The following is a 15,688-nucleotide window of genomic DNA, read 5'->3' as shown; positions in this document are numbered from 1 at the left end:
GACCATCGGGTGGTTGTATTTTTAAATGTCGGAAGAGCCTCCATACCATCTCCCACAGTGGTGGCTCCAGTTTCCACTCCCGGCAACGGTGCGTGAGCATTCCCTTTCCCCCACATCCTCACCAGCACTGGATGTCTCTCGTTTTTTTGGTAACAGCCACTCTAACAGGTGCGAGCTGGTATCTCGCTGTGGTTTCGATCCAGCGGGGCAGATTCACTGAGTACAAATGCCTGCGCTCCATTCCCCAATATGCTGTCTCACCTGGTGTAGATGGGACCCAGGCTGAAGTACATTTGGGGCACTTAAAAGTCCCAAATGTGTTGCCACTGTGCAGCAAGGGTGGAAAACCCTGGTGTGAGACGATGTCACTTCACGACGAGACGGTCTTCTGAGTCCAGCGGCTGGCACTGACGAGCAGTGTCACCAAGCCTGACTGTCACACTGGTTTCCATCTTCATTCGCCTCTCGCTATATAAAGGAGGGTGTGCACAACCCACCCAGACCATCCACGCAGCGGGATGGGAGAATGTTTCAGAGACTGCAAATAAGAGCAGCATGCATTTGCCAAGCATCTATTTAAGCACATATTCTTTATAGAGGCTCCATGAATTTCTAGCAGACGCACGCTACGGTTTCTTTCATCGGCGTCATCGCACTGCTAGTCTCCTGCCATGGCCAAGGCCGTCCGGGCACAGGTGCAAGGTCTCCATCTCCCTCCAGGGGACGCACAGGGCTGGTAGTCAATACATTTTGTTAAATGGATGAGTAATAAATAAATGTAGCGTCAGCTCCAGGGACAGAGACCTGTGAACCTGTTTATTTCTTCCAGAACATGTAGCGGAGAGCTAGACATACAAGAGGGGTCTAGTGGATACTTAATAAGGAAGAATAACACAGAGCGGCGGAGTATCTCTTCAGTTTCAGGTCTGGCGTGAGCTGACACGCCCTGTGCTTTCATCTCTGTTTCCTACATCAAGCTGGGACCTACACTGGTCCTGCGTCACACCCACCCTGTCCTCCCACAGGGTGAATTTTTTTAATTACCTGTAGCTCTGAGCACAGCTGAGAGAGCGTTTCCTCCACAGCAAGGGACTCTAGGAAGAAAAAAAGAAGCACGATAAAATGGGCACGTGCTGAAATGCTGCGGTTGCTAACTGCACTAAAGAAGCATACGTTCAAGTGGGCCTTAAAGTCACAGAAAGAAACAGCTCCCGAGGACTCGCCTCCTTTCTAGTCTAACTTCCTAAAGGGGTCATATTTACAAGAAGGGTAAGCCTGATCTGGGGCCACGTGGCCCCACACTAGATAATGGTCAGCATCATCTCACGGATGCTTTTCTGAGGAACAGAAGGCCCCCACATTCACACAGCACTTTGTGTGGCTCAAACAGGACCCACATTCTTTTGTGTTTTTGCAGGTATGTGCACGCACAGATGATGGCTGCTAAAAGGTTTCTAGAATCATGCAGATTAAATATATATATATATATATATATATATATATATATATATATATATACATATATATATAATATGTATAAAAGATATATACAAGCATGTATTTGTGAATAGATGAAGAGTATACATAGAATATATGTATATTCTTTAGGGTTTTCCACTCTTGTCAGTTGCAATCTTGTAACTATTTTCCCTTCCCAAGCAACTTGTCGTTGTGCACAAGAGTGGCAGACGTGCAGCAGGTGTTCAGTAAATGCCTGCTGGGGGAATGAACGCATGAGTGCACGGGCCTCAGGGTGCTCCCGCCTTTTCTTCCCGCATACGCACACGCGCCCAAAACTCCCTCCTGCGGGAACGAGGTAACACACAGAAAACATACCTGGGATGGCACCCATCACTGGGATGCTGACAGAATCACAGGCTTTCTCAAATCTGGCCCCAAAGCGGGCAGGTGGGCCGCCAGCTTGAGGCGTGCCCTGGGCGCAGCCCCTTACCCAGCTCCACGTGCGGCAGCTCCGGGATGTCCCGCATGATGGCCAGGAAGTAGGCGCGGAGTCCCCCGTGGGCGCGCAGGAGCAGGCAGCACAGCTCCCGATGCCACCAGTGTGCGCGTTGCATGCAGTTCTCGGACGGCACGTAGAAGCTCCCCTGTGGGTGGGACGGACACCGATGCGAGGGCCGCCCCATGGGCATCCCTGAGAACAGCAGTCGGGGTTCGCAATCCCAGGGGAGAGAGAACTCGAGTCCCTCCCCCACCTCTCCGTGTGGGGAAAATCCTGCCATCAGCCGAGCCTCTGTCTTATGTGTTTATGTTAAAATATTAACAAGAGCAATATTCAGAGTAATAATACCAATGAGAAGGAGGAGGATGGCACCGACCTGGAAGGTCTGGGACAGCCTCGGGGGACCCGCTCACAAGCTCTCATTCCCTGGCCGCAGAAGATGGGGACGGGCATGAGGGTGTCCTCTCGCAGGGACAGAAAGGCTTTGTAGAGACCCTCGCAGGGGGTAGGTGAGCGGCAGGTAATGCCAAGAGGTAGGAGGACGTACAGCTGTAAAAGGTGAGGTGAGCTACTCGGTGACCACAGTGCATGTGGCGAGAGACTGAACGCAAGGGTATGGCGTCAGGTGCATCTGCTTGCAGATGTTGGACCCAAATGAGGTTTGTGCGATGAAGGAAAGGTGGCCAAGTCCACAGTGCACCTGGAGACCCAGACCCAGCAGAGGAGAAGATATGACGTCTTGGGGTGAATTTCAGAACAGATTGGTTTTGGGAGCAGAGAAAGGAAGCCCTCAGGGAGGGGCCTAGGCAGCAGAGGAAGAGGGTGCTGGTCCTGGGCTGGAGAATTCCAAGGATGTGGGCCCTGCCTGTCCATCTACAGCTCATGCAGCCATGAGGGGAGGAAGCCAATGGCTCTTCATGATCCCCTGAAGCTCTGCCCTTCCTGACACAGGAAACTCCACATGGGAAGCTGGTACAATTCCCCCCTCTGCGTTCTCCTGGGCTGGTGATGTGGCAGGCTCCTGCCCCATTTGGTCTCCTTGTTTGCTGCCATCAGAGAGGACTGAGTTGGTCCACAGGGGCAGGACAGGTCTATTAGAGGTCAATGGCCATCTATATGTCATCTGAAGTCCCCATGGTGCCACAAGTGTGGACGGTCATGGGTGTGTTGTACTTGTGCTAATCATGGCGTCATGATGGGTGGGTCACGCAGGGTGCTACACATCAGGAAAGCGTGATGCAGGGGTCACCTAGGTCTGAGATGGTCCTAAGTCAGGTCCTTAAAAAGAAGACACTGTCATGCTGCACAGCAGAGACCTCAGTCCATCCCACGGGGAGCTCAGGAGCTGCAGGGACCGGTGGCCTTGGAGGAGAGGCCGGGTTTCTGCACCTATGCACTGACCATTAATGAGCGTGGGTTACCCCGGGAGGAGGTGTGACCTTGGTCAGCAGTGCTCTCAGAGCAATCTCCAGGAAGAGGCTTGGTCGATTGCCGCTGGCCACCAACAACCTCGGCATGTGAGGGAATGAATGTCTCAGGTCTGAGGAGGGGAGGGGCATTCACCACCACAGCCACTGAGAGACCCTCAGTGGACCCTCCACTCCCCGGGGACTCCCCTGAAACCTGCATTTCTCATCCTTCCTAATATGTTAGGAACAGAAGTCAGTGCAGTTGTAGAAGGACGAGCAGAGCTGTGCATGGCAGGGTGTGTGTGGGGGACTCCCCAGACCTACATCACTGTTCACGAAGCGTCTACGTACTCCCATTACCTTGACCTTGTCTGGTGTTCAACAAACAGCATTCAGAGCAGATGCTCTCCTTCTGACTTTCAAAATGAGAATATGCATATGGCAAAAAGCTCAATATTACCAAAGGAAACACAACATAAAGTGCCTCATTCCTCAGAGTCCATTAATTTCTTGTGGATCCTTCTAGAATACTCCCATAGGAGTATGGGCATCGATGTCTTACGTGCACTTAATATATGAATGTGTGTCCTGGAAACACACACAGAGACACTCTCACGAGCTGGAAAATGCTCTGGACGGCTCTGTTCCTTGCTTTTGTCCCTAATCATGCCCCAAAAGCTCTTTCTGATTAGATCAAATAGTAAGTGGTAAGAACTCCAATTTCTGTTTCATAGATCAAAAGACTGTGGGTCAAAGAATCAAATGACTTGTGTACAAGGCCATCCTGCTTTGCCTGCAAAAGAAGCGATTCTCCAGTTCAGGTGCTAAACGGGGCCAGTCCCTTCGCAGCGTGTACAGGAGCCCTGGAGACCAGGCCTGGTGGAGGACAGATGTGCCACCAGGCCTGTCTGCTTTGACTGAGGCATAAATTTAAGTCCTGAAGGGCCTTCAGTAGCTGTAAGTAGGCAGAAATGAAAGCAGACGGGATTAACAAAGGCATCAGATCGAGGAGCTAGGAACCCCCAATCTGATTGCTTTAAGCGGCCCTGAGCCTCCTGCTTCCTGGTCCTGCCACCTGCTCACAACGGAATTTTCTTGTCACCGATGCCTCCGATGCAAAAGGCTTTGGGACCCAGTGAAAGCAAGGGATCTTGGGAGTCTGATATTAACTCGGACTTTTAAAACTAGATGTGACAAGACTGGGTGTCATATTAACTGACAAATGACTGAACGTTATATCTGAAACTGATGTTGTACTACAAGTTTGGCCCAACTGAATCTAAATAAAACAATGAAAAATAAAACTAGATACCAACATCACGTGGATTTTTCTCAAGAGACACATAAGGTAATCTTTGGGGAATTTCCATAGCATTGGTTCAATGTGGTTATTGAGGTAATACGAAGTCAAGACAGTAACCTCAGGAGAAATCCTGAAAGACACGCATGGCTTGAGATTATTATCAACAAAACAAAGCGTGTTTCGTATAAGAGTCGACAGCACAACTCTCTGAAAGTGAGCGAGCTGCTGCAGAAAGTGTGCAAGACCTCCGGGGGCAGCCAGCGTGGGCCAGCAGGGAACAGCCCACACACTCCCACGGGCCTTGCTCGGGGCAGCGGGAAAAGCACAATCTCCCCACAGGACGAAAGGAGCGTCGAGCACCGCCCTCCCCTCGCCTCCCCGCTCAATGACATGCAGGCCTCACACCAGACCTGCAGAACACCAGGCTGAGCTTGAACTCACGATGGGAAGCTCCAGGCCAGGGCCCAGCCCACAAACAGCAGGCACGCAGCGGGGGTAAGGAGGACACGGTCATGACACGGCTTCTTACGGTGGCTCTTGAGGATCAAACAGGACCGTTCTGGTAGAACGCAGACTTGGGCGATGTCCCAGGGTAATGTCAGTGGGTGGGACAAGATGCCCCCATTGATGGCCTCCAGGAACGTGTCTACAGATTACGCGGCTTGAACGTCAACAACGATCCACTTAGAAACCTACGCAAAATGGGTTTTAACTCAACGGAAGCTCTCTGGGAGCTCTGCTGGGACGTGGTTTGATTAGAACAGAGAATCTGGAGGCCAGCAGGCCTGCGCTGTGCTCATGGGTGAACCACTCATGAACGGTGTGACCGGGCTGGCCCCCGGTCCTTTGAAGTGTCCGTTTCCGAGGGGAAGTGGGGAGAGCAGTACAGCCAAAGTGCTCCTGAGAGTGCCTGGGTCACACTCAGTACTTAACTGGTGTACGGAAGGTTTGCTTCACTACACAACAGAGAACTCAGGCTTGCCATCAACTCTGACCTTCCTCTAGAAGAAGGTCCCATCAGGTCGCATTACATCTCCAGATCTAATTCCTGCCCGGGGCTCTCGATCTCTGTTCCAGGGTGCTGGGCAGCTTACCTGTTGTCAGAGGCAGCTTACCAGGAGCTAATTGCTATCACCCTGACCCAATCCTTCTCTTCCTCTGGTCGTCCTTAGTGGCCCTATTTGGCCCAACATGTACGACAGCTGTGATATTCTCCCAGACTCCAAATTTCTTTTTCACCTCAGAATCCGTAAGGAAGTCTTGAAGGCTCTGCCTCTACCGTGTCTTGCTTCTGCCCTCGTTTGAGTCTTTACTGTTTACTTTAATGATTCAAGCATCCCACTGCGCTGGGCTGACCTTCCTTCCAAAACCCCAGCATGTGCAAGTTACTTTATGGCATTGCCCGTTCTCTGCAAGACGGAGCTCGAACTCCTTGGCATCGCCCTCGAAGCCAGGAGTCCCCCCGACATGTCCAGCTCCTCTGCCGCATCTTGCCCCCAACAGAGCTCTAGTTGCTTTTCTCCTTTTAAGGGTCTGTCCCCCGGCTGCCTGAAACTCGCCACCAAGATTCGGGTCAAACGTCCTCTCCTCTGTGAAGCTTCTCCTTCCTCTCTCCCTCCTCCCAGGTCCTGCGCACAACTCCTAGGACCACCACGATGTCTCCAACCTCCCTCAACACCCTGAAGGCAGAAGCAGTTCGTCATTTGTCTTTGGACCTGAAACAGCACATAGGATTTTGAAGATGAAAGAAAGAATAAATGAACAAAGGAGCTGCTGCCTCCTCCGGCGGGGGGCGGGGACTGGTGTCTGAAGAACACAAGAGACACGGACCTGGATGGAGAAAGTCCAGGTCACCGTCACCGCCTCCTTCCTAGAACTGTGGGTTTTCCCACAATTTTGGATTTGCTACATTGCCACAAAAATCATGTTCTGGAGCTTTGTGTCCTTTATATAAACACACTTATTTATGCTTTATACGAGATATGTACACAATCCGATATTTATCTGGCCCGTGGTAAGCATTGGTAACTTTTCATTCAATACAAACATGCCCATGGAAGTTAAGACACATTTCAGTACCGAACTATCAGTACATCTTCCGTGTTACGATTGTGGGAGAACACATAAATGGAATTGGGTTTTAATATTCTGTATATTTATTTGAAATAGGAATGTGAGCTCTATCAGACCTCACCATCTAGAATTCTATTAATAGTAGCCACTAGTCAGTAGATGTCTGCTGTGTGCCTGGTATTATGTTTTGGTCCCTGGATCCCTCCTCTTGATAATTCAGGGTTTGGGTTTTTTTTTTCCATTATTATCATATTTTTAATCAATGAGGAAATGACGAGAACATTAATAAGCAGCTGATGCCTATTACTTGACCTTGTGCACGCCAGGCATTGTCGAAGTGCTCTACATGTATTAATCATTGCATTCTTATGCCAACCCTATAAAACAAGTACAATTATGTCCTCCCCGCCCCCGTTTTGTAGCCTGGGAGACTGAACCCCAGAGAGGTAACTCGTCTATAGGTCTGAGGGCACGGGTTGGGTCAACAGCTCAGACCCAGGCTGGGCGGGAAGCCTCAGAGCCCTGAGCTTACACAGGGAACTGGGCTGGAGGAGGTTTATGTAGTATGAGCCTGTGTTTCCATGTCCAGTTTGCAGAAGGGTGAAGCCTCTAATCCCTGTTAGGGCCCGGGTTTTCAAAGGAACCCCACTCTATACATTCCAAAGAGAATCGAAACCCCTTTGGTCTAGCATTTGCCTTGCAACCCACTAGCTGGGATCCCGGAAAATAGTTTCATCTTTCCATTCTTTCCTCTGGTCGGGCCCAGCCCACTGCCCTCCTGGGGAGCAGTGCCTGATTCTTTGCCCCGACACATAGGCTGCGGCGATTAGCTGCGGGTTGAACACCAAACACCTTTTCCCCCCAACGGCTGAAATATAGAGATCACAGATGATTTCACATCAATGTGACTTGATCTAAGCTGCCCTGACTGTCCTCTTCCCAGCAGCCCACATGGTTCCTGGAGAAAGAGAGAGGGGAGCAGGTAGGACCTGGGGGTCGGTGAGGGAGTGGACAGGCCCTGGTCTCGGTTACATTCCCGTCCAGGCACGTCTCCATTCTGTATCACGTGCCTGCTGCCTGCCTCCCCTGCATGTCCCCCCAGCACTAAAGGGTCACACAAGTGACCGCCGAGTGACCAGACAGCTCTGTGTGGCTCTGGCCACGAAAGAAGTGAATGTGGCTCAGTGTTTCTCTCCCTCCGTATGATCGCTGTCCCTGCAGCTCCCCTCCTGGGAATCGGGGACAGGAGAGAATTCGCATACTCCCAGCTACCTTCGCATAGGGGACAACATGTCCAGGCAGCTGACTAAAGCAACAGCTGGAAGAGAGGCAGTGCCCCGTTGTGACACTGAGGAGTTGCCAGAGCTCTCCAAAGGGCCGTTGCGGGAAGCAGTCACAGAGGGTCCCAGCGAGGGGGTCTAGAGGCGCGTGTGGGTGTGGAACACTGCTTCTCCACTCTGGCTGTGTTTTCCATGTGCACGGGTGCCCATCGGCATGACGTCTGGCTCCTCTCTGCCCATTTGTCGGACACACGGTGAGTAGGGGATAAAAAACTGGGTTCTTCCTTGTCTTTCTTCTTGATAGCCTCTCCCCTCCCCCGCCCTGGGAGGCGCTTGTCTCCGTCCCCCTTGGCCCTGGTGGAGGCCTGGGGGAGGAGGTGCTCTGCTGGGAAGGCCTGCCTCTGTCCAGTGTAGCTCATTCTGGAGTTCAAGATCCAGGAGCCCCCTGATCCAAGACGTAATGAGGTCCTCTCCTAGTTTAATCTCCAGTTTGTCTATCGTCTTCCTTTTGGATTGGCTCAACACTCAGGTGGAGAGGAGACGTTCTTACGTTCCAGTCCCCCTCACACCCGACAGCAGATCTGATCTCTGAGGATGCAGCCCTGTTGTTCACGCTGTCCCACGGTGGACACGGTATTGCCTGGTCCTCAGAGGGAGCCCAGAAAGACAGCTGCTTGGCGTTGGGCAGAGGGCTTCAGAAGACCAGTGGCCATTGTTTTCATTCCTGATTCCTAAATATTATTTTCTTTCTTGTGCATAAACCTGTTTTAAACAGCAATTTTTAAAAGACACCATTTTCATTCATCTTGCTTCAACATCACTGTGATGTGTGTTTTCTTTTACTTGTATTTTGTGGGGTAAAGCAACAGAGTTCCATACAGAGTTCCAGTTTGGTGGACTTGGAATTACAGGAATGACCCGAGGGTCTAGGGTCATGTCTGACCTTTGCTACTCCCCAGCTCTAACACCTTGGACAGGGACATAGCTGTCCTCATGGGGAAGAGTGAGGGTGATGGGGGGTAGTTCTCTACCTCAGAGTGCAACAGACAGGCAGCCTTAGTCTTACCACTATTACAGGTAAGAACTCCGTAAGACTCATGATGAAGAGCCGCTGACGCAACTCATGGCATTTCCGTTAGTAAACTGGCCAATTCCTGTATTACTAAGAGATTTTGGACCTGTTTAGAACTTTAAAAGGTAACAATTCATTAGTAATTAAATAAGTTGATACATTGGCCCTGAATAATTCATACCATCTTGTATATAATTCATACCATCATACCACCTTAACACCTGTGATGTTTCCGGTAAATGCATATATACTGCTAAAATAGATCTACTTGGTTTTAGAGAACTACATTTTCACATGGTTTATGATTATGATTTAGAGCCCCACTGGGTTTCTTTATATTCTTCACCAAGTCAGCGGGGTCAGCCCAACTCCAGGCTATCATCATGATCCCAGTTACTCTGTTACTGCTACCTCCTGAGCGCCCATCCCTGTGCTATAAACACTTGAGCTCCAAGGGTGCCTGTGTACCTCAGTGGTTTAGGCATCAACCTTCAGCTTGGGTCATGATCCTGGAGTCAGTCCTGGGATCAAGCCCTGCGTCAGACTGCCTCCTCAGCCGGGAGTCTGCTTCTTCCTCTTTCTCTGCCCCTCCCCTTGTTTCTGCTTACTCTCTGTCTCTGTTAAATAAATAAATAAAATCTTTTGAAAACAAAACTGGGGAATCACATTGTCTGATTTCAAGCTTTACTACAAAGCTGTGATCACCAAGACAGCATGGTGCTGGCACAAAAAAACCAGACACATACACCACTGGACCAGAGTAGAGTCCAGATATGGACCCACAACTCTACGGTCAACTAATCTTTGACAAAGCAAGAAAAAATACACAGTGGAAAAAAGACAATCTCTTCAATAAATGGTGCTGGGAAAATTGGACAGCTATGTATAGAAGAATGAAACTCGACCATTCTCTTACACACAAAGATAAACTCAAAATGGATAAAAGACCTCAACATTTGGCAGGAATCCATCAGAATCCTAGAGAAGAACATAGGCAGTAACCTCTTTGACATGGGCCACAGCAACCTCTTTCAAGACACACCTCCAAAAGCAAAGGAAACAAAAGTGAAAATGAACTTTTGGGACTTTGTCAAGATGAAAAGCTTCTGCACAGCAAAGGAAACAGTCAACAAAACAAAGAGACAACCCAAAGAATGGGAGAAGATATTCATAAATGGCACTACAAAGAGCTGATATCTAAGATCTATAAAGAACTCCTCAAACTCAGCACACACAAAACAGATAATCATATAAAGAAATGGGCAGAAGACATGAACAGACAATTCTCCAAAGAAGACATACAAATGGCTAACAGACACGTGAAAAAATGTTCATCATCACTAGAAATCGGGGAAATTCAAATCAAAACCACATTGAAATACCACATTACACCAATTAGAATGGCCAAAATTAACAAGACAGTAAGCAACAAGTGTTGGAGAGGATGTGGAGAAAGGGGAACCCTCTTACACTGCTGGTGGGAATGCAAGTTGGTGCAGCCACTTTGGAAAACAGTGTGGATATTCCATAAGAAATTAAAAATAGACCCGCACTATGACCCTGCAATTGTACTACTGGGTATTTACCCCCAAAATACAGACGTAGAGAAAAGAAGGGCCATATGTACCCCAATGTTCATAGCATCAATGGCCACAATCGCCAAACTGTGGAAAGAACCAAGATGCCCTTCAATGGATGAATGGATAAAGAAGATGTGGTCCATATATACAATGGAGTATGATGCCTCCATCAGAAAGGATGAATACCCAACTTTTGTATCAATATGGATGGGACTAGAGGAGATTATACTGAGTGAAATAAGTCAAACAGAGACAGTCAATTATTGTATGGTCTCACTTACTTGTGGAGTATAAGGTATAACATGGAGGACATTAGGAGAAGGAAAGGAAAAGTGAATTGGGGGAAACTGGAGGGAGAGTTGAAGCATGAGAGACTGTGGACCCTGAGAAACAAACTGAGAGTTTTGGAGGGGGGAAGGGGGGGAGGTTGGGTGAGCCTGGTGGTGGGTATGAAAGAGGGCATGGATTGCATGGAGCACTGGGTGTGGTGCATAAACAATGAATTCTGGAACACTGAAAAAAATAAAATAAAATAAAGTAATAAAAATAAGATAAAATATAAAATAAATAGAAAGAAATTAAAAAAAAATAAATGAACACTTGAGCTACAGAGATTAGCTTGCACTGCCCCACCTGGAGGAACATATCCTCCAGTTGGAAGAACCAGGGACACAGGTGCACAATGGCAGGTAGGTGTCAAACCAGGAGAAACCGTATGATGCTGAGTGTGTGGAAGGGTGTAAGCAGAGAAGGCTTCCTAGAAAAGATGACGCTGTAGCTGAATCTTGAATGAATGGTTAGGTAGGCAGAGAAGGGATAGGAGAGGACATGTCAAGCAAGAAACCACCACAAACAAAGACACAGAGTGAACAAATAAGTAAAGGTCAGGGAACTATGACTAGATATGACATACCTATGCTATGTTGCTAAGGCACATGAGTCCAGGAGAGAAAAGCAGGACATGGTGGGAGATGGACAGATGGGATCTGGTCATGGAGGGTCAGGTATTATACCATGTTCATCAAAACTCAATTCTCAGGAACTCAGAGATGCATAAGAAGGGCGCCAAATGTGTGCCAGTACTTTTGTCAAGGGGAGAGGGGAAGGCATGTGCTGAGGCTCTGTTCCAGGATTCTGGCTTCTCACTAGCTGCTGCATCTCCTCCTCCAAACCTTCAGGGAAGTTGAAATCATAATGTAAACTTACAAAAGTGGAATGATCCCAGGGAGATTAAGTAAATGGCCCTTGATCCCATAATTACTAAGAGACAAGTCCAGGGTTCCAAAATAGCATAGCTATGTTCTTTCATCCCATAGGGCATAATGACAAATTCACCAGAATCCAAGTCTTCCTAACTGAGGGCAAGACAGTGAGAACAGGGATAATGGTCATCAGAAATGCTGGATTCATTGCGCATTGTATGAAGGGTCAGGCGGTCATTACGCCCATCCCCACGAGCCAGTTCCTAGACCATAAATGCCAACGTATCTGCAGGATGAGCGAGTGGTCCACCTCAGTGGGACTTGATGACCATTGTAACCGTTTCTACTGAGGAAGCTGGAGTGGTCTCTTCAAGGCGTCAAATTCTATGCTTCTGTGATTTTAATTATGAATGGCATCAAATTCCTTCAACTAACACCAGGGCAGATATAGACTCAGCATCTGTAATTACTCTCCGACTGGGGGTTATGAGGCCGCTTATGTGGATTTGGTCCTTGGCTCTCCTCCTGGCACATCTGGTGGGCTCTTTCTACGTGGCTCGCTCGGTAGGGAACTTGGAAGGTAGACCAGACAGATCAGCACTGAACATGGATTCTAAGTTCTGATAGCAAATGTGCAAACAGCCATGTGTCTCCTCATAAGCCTCCTTATCTGAGATGCACAGAGCACCCAGACTCATGTCCAAGAGTGAGGTGGGGAAACAACGGTGACAGCCTATCTCAAGGTCAGATGATCAGTACAGGCAGGGCATGACTATTGCTTGAGTGAGGAGAGCATGATCCCTGAGCCACACTCCTACTCACTACCAACAACTGCCTCCCTGTAGAAGATGGTCAGTGAACTTGGGTCTTCTCTTGGCCCCTGCTGAAACAGGTAAGTCTGTTCTGAGAGATTATTAAGGCAAATGGGAGGCCACTGCATCCATATTACTATATTAGAATGTTTACTTCTATAGGAAACCAGCTCAAAGCAAGTAGGGCTGTCACCGGGATGATCATGGCCATGGTAGAAACCAAACAAGAAAATCATGGGACGCCTGGGTGGCTCAGTTGGTTAAGCAGCTGCCTTCGGCTCGGGTCATGATCCCAGCGTCCTGGGATCGAGTCCCACATCGGGCTCCTTGCTCGGCAGGGAGCCTGCTTCTCCCTCTGCCTCTGCCTGCCATTCTGTCTGCCTGTGCTCGCTCTCTCTCCCTCTCTGACAAATAAATAATAAAAAATCTTTAAAAAAAAAAAAGAAAAAAGAAAATCTGTGTAAGACTTATTACTTGATTTGCCTCAGGTTCAAGAGGAAGCTGTTGAATGTATGGCCATGAAGACGGTTGTGTTGACATTGCGTTGCAACATTTCTGGATCTGGGCTGGGGCACCTGACTTGTCGTCCATGCTGGTCTGCCTCTACTCATGGCTTATTACATGGTAGTGCTCTGTCGGACATGGTGAGCACCTGCTATGTGGTAGACAGCCCACCGTGTATTTGCTATCCTTTCCTGGCTCTCCTATAACAGAGGCAATTGTTTCCAAGCACTGTGGTGAGGAGCAACGAAGACGTGTCACAGAAGCAAGGTGCTTAGAAGGGCACCTGCCAAAGAATGGGCACCCGGCAAAGGACAGGCCATCGCATCGGGGGACACCCAAGAGGTGTGGGCCCGCCAGGCTGCAGGGGTGGCAGGAGAGACGACCGAGTCCTGAAGCACAGGGAGGACGAGGCAGAGTGAGGATGCCGGCCATCACACCAGCGCCCAGCCTGTGCGCACGCCGCCCGGCTCTTCTCTGAGTGGAGGAGATCGAGGCACAGAAAGAGGAAATCAGAGGGGCCAGAACCCCCTTCCCGCAGTCTTCCCAACACAGGTGACCCTCCGGCCCTTCTCCTTCCAGGATCGCACACAGAGCCTCCAAGCGGTGTGAAGAGGTCCCTTCACCTCTGTGTTTACTAACAAGGACGCTGCAGACCCGACATTCCTTAAGGGAGGTGACCGCAGGCGGTAACATCGCGCCAGCACGGAAACACCTAGCACACTGCGGTGAAAGGCGCCGGGTCCAGCTACCGAAACGTTTCCAGTGCTGGCACTCCCAGTTTCTGGTATTTTACTTCCATTTGTTCTTCAGAGCAATTCCCCGAACGGTGCGCAATGTTCAGCAATTCCGCTAGCAGTTGGCAAACTGGATTCTTAATATTTAATCTAATTGAGAACAACATTACACAGCTCCACCGAACAAGCCATTTAGCTGTCAGATCGTCACAAAACCCCAAACACCTTTCTGATGAACGCAGTTTTCCAGTCTAGCTGGAGGAAGGCTCTGATTTAAAGGAAAAAAGAAAAAAAAAAAAAAGATACTCTTCTCCAGCTCGATCAGCTGTGTTCACGTCTCAAAAATCAGCAGTCCCTACGTGTGATGTTTGAAAAACGGGAGATGGTGTGTCGTGTGGAACAAGCGTCTGGTCCATCATCAGGATTAAACCAAACTGAGACACAAGCTCTGCAAACCGTAACGTCGCCAGAGCTGCCCCCGCAGACAGGCCAGGTCTCTCTATTAAAAACAGTTTCGGAATGCGATGCCATCTGTAACATACGATTGTTGACAGGATCGGTTCTGTAACAAATCAAATGGCTGGAAGAGGTTAATGCATTATTTGGTTACTTCATGAATAGTAGATACAATAATAAAATAATATTATCACGGTGGTTTATTCATTACTTTCATTAATCCCGTGATGGTGTCACAGAGCGTCATCTCGGCTTTCTTTCCTCGTCGGCAGGTCACACTCACGAGTCATGGGAGGCGGGCAGAGGGAGCAACGGGAGAGGGCAGTTACGTTCGGTCCGTTGTTTTCAATTTCCTGTAATTTGCCTTTGTTTTAAGGGATGCCTTCAACTCTTTGAGACTCGGCTTTCCAATCTGGCAGAAACATCTTTTGGGGATAGGACTTTAGCTTGCGGAGGATCCAGTGTTGTGGGGCTTATCTCCCTGGCAAGCTGCTGCTTGAGGACTGAAGCAAGAGAAGGGCAGGGATAAGAACTGAGAGGAAACAGGGCGCAGTGGCAGGCTGTCCAGGCCGCAAGGGCCGTGGGCTCTCGGAGAGCAGAGAGAAGCCAGCAAGCCCCATGGGGCTGGGGCCCGCTTAGAACAGGAGAGGCTGATGGATGTGCGTGCCCCACAAGCCCTGGACACTGCAGCCAGAAGTCAGCCTCCAACCCAACCCAGAGACTCTGCGAGTGGTCCCCACTCCCTTCCGGAAGCCTCCACTCCAGAGACCAAAGCCGGCCCTTTTCCCTGCGGCTCCACCTAACCGGGCCTTCACTGCCCAACACCAGCTGCTCGCACCCCGAGGCTGGCCTTGCACCCAGGCTGTCTGCCCCCAGGCTCGGCGCCTTCACCCCCCTGTACCCATGGCCCAGACGGCCGGCTAGAGCCCCACACCGTTGCTCCCAGTCAACGAGACAGCCTCCCTTTAGGGAGCTACTCCGTCATTTCCTCCACTCAAATGCCGCGGCTACTAATACTTCTACTCTCAGGCACAGAAACCTCTTCCACGAAGAGTTCGGGATGTTTCTGAGCCTGGTCACGGGGAGTGTCAATACAAACGGCAACATCCTCGAACTACAGAGAATGCAGGAGATGCTAATGCGGTGCCCAAGCCACTCATGTCCGCGTTTACTCAAGAGTCTTTAAGCGGCTACTGGTTTTGAGTGAGGCCAGGGAATAAAGAGGACTATTGGCCTGTGATTTCTGGGTCCAAGGCTCATGAAGTCGGGTATGTGTGGCAGAGACGGCCGGTCTGGGTACAGC

The 15,688-nt window shown here is 49.6% G+C and overlaps 1 protein-coding gene across 1 annotated transcript in view; it reads right to left on the bottom strand.

Moving 5' to 3' along the window:
• Window positions 1-15,688, bottom strand: part of LOC111146687 (family with sequence similarity 135 member B) — a 172,383-nt gene that overhangs the window by 36,926 nt on the left and 119,769 nt on the right. The window contains exons 7-8 of the mRNA XM_022502346.1: window positions 1,952-2,105; window positions 1,045-1,094 (exon numbers count right to left, since the gene is read on the bottom strand). Of these exons, the coding sequence (XP_022358054.1) occupies window positions 1,045-1,094; window positions 1,952-2,105 (204 nt within the window). The remainder of the gene's footprint in view (window positions 1-1,044; window positions 1,095-1,951; window positions 2,106-15,688) is intronic.

The sequence above is a fragment of the Enhydra lutris genome, unplaced genomic scaffold (assembly GCF_002288905.1).
Source record: "Enhydra lutris kenyoni isolate GAN:26980312 unplaced genomic scaffold, ASM228890v2 scaffoldscaffold14, whole genome shotgun sequence".
Classification (NCBI taxonomy): Eukaryota; Metazoa; Chordata; class Mammalia; order Carnivora; family Mustelidae; genus Enhydra; species Enhydra lutris.
The sequence above is the reverse complement of the archived record's forward strand: the minus strand, read 5'-3'. Positions and strand labels throughout refer to the sequence as shown.